General features: G+C 47.2%; 1 protein-coding gene across 2 annotated transcripts in view; it reads left to right on the top strand.

Moving 5' to 3' along the window:
- CLSTN1 (calsyntenin 1) overlaps positions 1–5409 on the top strand; it is a 71160-nt gene that overhangs the window by 50020 nt on the left and 15731 nt on the right. For both annotated transcript variants that reach the window (XM_023515164.1, XM_023515166.1), the window contains 3 exons: positions 1074–1282; positions 2431–2580; positions 2693–2878. In XM_023515164.1, the coding sequence (XP_023370932.1) occupies positions 1074–1282; positions 2431–2580; positions 2693–2878 (545 nt within the window). The remainder of the gene's footprint in view (positions 1–1073; positions 1283–2430; positions 2581–2692; positions 2879–5409) is intronic.

Genomic DNA, 5409 nt, shown 5'->3' with positions numbered 1-5409 from the left:
GGTGTATGTGGCTGGCGCCTTAGCCGCTTGAGCCACAGGCGCCGAGCCCCTTGATTTTCCTGATAACTGCACTGGGGTAGTGGGAGGTGGTTGGGGAGGTGTTGCTCCTTCTGTGGTCTTTCATTTGTTGCGTTAGTATTGGGTGGTACCATCTCTGTCCTATTCCTTCAACCTTTTTTATATGATGGTGTGCCTGAACCTATAGTTCAGCTTCCGCAACACACTTAAATTATGTTGATCAGAAAAAGAGTTAAAAAAAAAAAGAATATACTTACTGCGCTTGGAACCTCTTTTGAAAATAATTTAATGACCTTTAAAAGTTTTTGAGGCACAGCTAAGATCCTCTCACAACATACCGGTTGGAAATCACTGCCTTAGAAGTGGGACAGAATTTGTTTTAACTCTCATAATCAAACCTCTCTGTGCTGTCTCTGGTTTCTTATGTAACCCTTCTTCCTTTGGCTTTAAGGATTTTGCAACACAATATATAGTACTTATAATAGAGACCAAACGGGAGTCTGATATAGTCCCCCCATCCCGAGTGCCCTGTCTGCTATTGTCTAAGACTGAGTCTCTTGCACTTTATATTATTGCTTTTTTGCCTTATTTTTAGGATATGAAAGAAACGATCCAAATCCTTATTTTGACCTTCTCTTGCATCTCTGCTGAATTAAAAACAGTGAATAGTTTGGTTTAATTTTTTTTTAACACAGAGTCTCACTGTGTCGCCCTCAGTAGAGTGCTGTGGCGTCACAGCTCACAGCAACCACCAGCTCTTGGGGTTAAGCGATTCTCTTGCCTCAGCCTCCCAAGTATCTATGACTACAGGCGCCCACCAGCTATTGTTGTTTGGCAGGCCTGGGCCGGGCCGGAACCCATCAGCCTTGGTGTATGTGGCTGGTGCCCTACTCACTGAGCTATGGGCACTGAATCCAATTTGTCTTTATCATGTGAATTTCATGAAGCAGTGTATCAGAAAAAGGAATTTTAAAAACAGGTAGAATTGGTATCCTTTGGGTAAAAAAACAAAACACAACAAAAACAAAACCATCTCTTTTTCCCCCTTCATCCAGAGCAACTGTTCATATTCAGGTGAATGATGTGAACGAGTATGCTCCCGTGTTCAAGGAGAAGTCCTACAAAGCCACGGTCACCGAGGGGAAGCCGTCCGACAGCATCCTGCGGGTGGAGGCCGTGGACGCAGACTGCTCCCCACAGTTCAGCCAGATCTGCAGCTATGAGATTGTCACCCCAGACGTGCCATTCACTATCGACAAGGACGGTGAGGGCAGAGGGGCAGGTTTCTCTGGGCAAGACAAGCAGCCTCGGGGCAGACCCTACCTCCTCACCCCACCTGCTGTAAACCCAAGTTCTGTGCCATGTCAGAGCTTCATAGCATGGACACACATTGGCTCTGCATTGCTGTTTTCACTCGGTCCCCCGACAGCAGCTTCTCTGGAGCCAGGAACAGTGTGTCTGTTCTTGTTGGCTCTCTACTTTTTTTCCTTTATCATTAAAATCAAATAAATTCCCCCCCCAGAATGTTTTTATATATTTTTAAAATCTTCTCACCTTTCAAGCCCCTGAATGAGACCTTTAGTTAGGCTTGTTTTCTGTTGCTCATTAAATGTGAATCGGGGTTTCACACCTCATCACCTCTGCCAGGGAACAGAAGTAACTCCCTCTAGCATAAAACTTCTTTCTGGGCTCTGAGCCTGTGGCTCAAGCAGCTAAGGCGCCAGCCACATACACCCAAGGTGACAGATTCAAATCCAGCCCAGCCCGCCAAACAACAATGACGGCTGCAACCAAAAAATAGCCGGGCATTGTGTGGTCCCAGCTACTTGGGAGGCTGAGGCAGGAGACTCACTTGAGCCCAGGAGTTGGAGGTTGCTGTGAGCTGTGATGTCATGGCACTCTACCCAGGGGGATAGCTTGAGGCTCTGTCTCAAAAAATAAATAAATAAATTTTGGCTGACGGAATCACGGACATTGCAGGCTTTTGTGGGTTGGGTCAGACAGCTCCTTTCTCCCCCTCCCCCTCTCTTTTTAACGAAGTAGATCTTTTAGCAAGAAGTATTTAACGCGGCTTGACCTTATATTTAATGTTTGAATTATTTTGTCAATTTGACCTCAGCTATGTATGTAAATGGTTAAATCTTAAAGTTCATGTAAAGCCAAATATTCAACTGAAAGAATAATTGGAGGCTGAAACGTGTCGACTCATCCCCGATATTTAAACACTTCAGGGTGGAGTTAGTGCGTGTTCAGGCTCAGGTGAGACAGGTCAGGTGCTGAAGTATTTCAAATGGGGATTGGTTTCTGGGCCAGTACTGACGGGGTTGGAAGCGCGTGTATTCCGTGTGTCTGAGATAAAAGTAAGAGCCGCGTGGTTTTCAGTTCTCACGGCTGTGTTTTTCCCTCCGTAAGGTTATATAAAAAACACAGAGAAGCTAAACTACGGGAAGGAGCACCAGTATAAGCTGACCGTCACCGCCTATGACTGCGGGAAGAAGAGAGCTGCGGAAGATGTTTTGGTGAAGATTGGCATTAAGCCCACCTGCACCCCCGGGTGGCAAGGTGAGTGTCACTCACTCTTCTGCACTCACAGCTGTTGTTAAAACTGTCACACCACAGGAGCCTAATGTGAGTCTTCATCTTTCCTTCCACGCTGAATGGTGGCCCAACACAGGATGGAACAACAGGATCGAGTACGAGCCTGGGACGGGTGCCTTAGCTGTCTTCCCAAACATCCACCTGGAGACCTGCGACGAGCCAGTCGCCTCCGTGCAGGCCACGGTGGAGCTGGAGACCAGCCACATAGGCAAAGGCTGTGACCGGGACACCTACTCCGAGAAGTCCCTTCACCGGCTCTGTGGTAAGGAGGCCTGGCTTTCCCGAGTCTGGTTCAGTCTTCAGCGAAGGCGAGAGAGACCCTTACAACTAGGAATACTCGTGTGTGTTGGTGTTCCTGCCAACGTACAGACTGTAGTAGAGACTGAATTTCCGAGATGACTTTTGTTCCCTTACTGGCCAATTTCATACCGGATGGGCTTTGAGGGTTCCACAAACCCCTCAAAGTCTCTATTCAAAGCATTGCATGTGTGTGCATTTGAAGAACCCCTGATTTGAGGAAAGTATTTCTGTAGCGTACATCAAGAATTATTTGAATAGAGAGTGTATAAGAATAAGTGGAATTGGCTCAGCTCCTGTAGCTCAGCAGCTAGGGCACCAGCCACATACACTGAAGTTGGCAGGTGTGAATCCAGTCCAAGCCAGCCAAACAACAATGACAACTACAACAAAAAAATAGTCAGGTATTGTGGCAGGCATCTGTGGTCCCAGTTACTTGGGAGGCTAAGGCAAGAGAATCGCTTAAGCCCAAGAGTTTGAGGTTGCTGTGAGCTGTGATGCCACAGCACTCTACTGAGGGTGACATAGTGAGACTCTGTCTCAAAAAAAAAAAAAAGAAAAAAAGAATAAGTGGGGTCAGTTTTATATGAAAGGAAATCTTTATATAAGGACTAAAGGGAAAAAATTGGTAATACAGTTGCTTCTGGCAAACATGAAATAGAAAATCAAAACCAAAGATACCCGCTAGATCTGACCCTTTCACAAACATTGTGTGGAGAGAGACAGAATCAATGGGAAACTGACCAGAAGGCCAACTCTCTGTCTCTGTCCTCAGTTGTGGTTATTTTTCTGGCTTATCTAGATGAGGAGGAGGTGAGATATGGGTGTTTCTCACGGAAGACGCTGAGGGAAGTGATAAAATGCCAGTAACTTAAGTGGCCTCTTCATAATCATTAGGGTCTTTGCGTTTTAAGAGCTATTTGAGAACTTTATAGGCAGCATTTTCCTAAACTGACCTATCTTGTCACTAGCCTGATAACAATCGTGAGATTGAGACAGCTAGTTTTCTTTTGAAATTTTTCATATGGTAAATAAGCAAAAAGGAGAAAAGTGCATGGTGTGCTAGCTGGTCCCAGGGGTGCGCACTGTGCTAGCTCATCCCTGTGGCACGCGCGCTCAGTGCTAGCCCGACCCAGGGGCGCGCACCACGCTAGCTCTTCCCAGTCATGTGCGATGTGCTAGCTCATCCCAGTGGTGCCCTCGCTGCGATCTTGTCAGGTAGCGCGCACTGTGCTAGCTCATCCCAGGAGCGCACACTGTGCTTGCTCGTCCCGGTGACCCGTGGTGCGAGCTTGTCAGGTAGCGCGCACTGTACTAGCTTGTTCCCGGTGACCCGTGGTGCGAGCTTGTCAGGTAGCGCGCACTGTGCTAGCTCATCCCGGGAGCGCGCACTGTGCAAGCTCGTCCCGGGAGCGCTCACTGTGCTAGCTTGTCCCGGTGACCCGTGGTGCGAGCTTGTCAGGTAGCGCGCACTGTAGTAGCTCGTCCCGGTGACCTGTGGTGAGAGCTTGTCAGGTAGCGCGCACTGTGCTAGCTTGTCCCGGTGACCCGTGGTGCCAGCTTGTCAGGTAGCGCGCACTGTAGTAGCTCGTCCCGGTGACCCGCGGTGCGAGCTTGTCAGGTAGCGCACGCTGTACTAGCTCGTCCAGGTGACCCGCGGTGCGAGCTTGTCAGGTAGCGCGCACTGTGCTAGCTCGTCCCGGGAGCACTCACTGTACTAGCTCGTCCCGGTGACCCGCGGTGCGAGCTTGTCAGGTAGCGCACGCTGTACTGGCTTGTTCCCGGTGGTGAATAGACCAGGATGTGCTGCAACCCTGATTCCAGACGTTCACCATCAGGTACCCAAATCTATGTGGACTAAGAGTCCTAGAATGTTTTCTCTTTGGAACTATGCATGTTAATACAATGTATAAAACTTATTTTCTCTCTTATAATGTCACGGTTTTTAAGTGGTATTTAATGAACATTTTCTCAGCAGAATAAAGTTAGGAAGAACAGAAAGAATTTTATATTTGCGTGCCTGTTAAATGCTGGATCTATTTCCTTCTACATGTGTTTTAACTAAATCTTCCCAGCAGGCCTACATGGTAGGTAGCGTTGATCTCATTGTTACAGAAGAATTAGTTGAGACTAGAGGAGGTTAAGTAGCTTACCTAAGGCCACGTTTTTAGGGAGTAGAGCTGAGATTTGACTGAGGTCTGGTGTTACTTGAAACACCAAGCTGGTCCAGCCAAGCCATGCTGCTCCTGAGAGAGCAAAATATATTTCTTGGGACAAATTTAAAAAATTTGAACTTGGCAGTACATAACAAGAGTTGTAAAAAATAGTTTTAGATTCTTCAACTTAGTTATTTCATTTCTAGGAATTTATCCTAAGGAAATAGTCATGGGCACACAAAGGTGCCCATGGAGGCAAGGTTTATAGTAGGAGAAAGTTAGGAATAGTCTCAGTGTCCACCAGGGAGACTGGTTAAGTAAAATCGTGCTGCAACGAAAT

Source organism: Otolemur garnettii, unplaced genomic scaffold (genome assembly GCF_000181295.1).
Source record: "Otolemur garnettii isolate 467f Iridium unplaced genomic scaffold, OtoGar3 scaffold00067, whole genome shotgun sequence".
Taxonomy (NCBI): Eukaryota; Metazoa; Chordata; class Mammalia; order Primates; family Galagidae; genus Otolemur; species Otolemur garnettii.
Note: the sequence above shows the minus strand (reverse complement) of the source record. Positions and strands in the feature narration are given on the sequence as shown.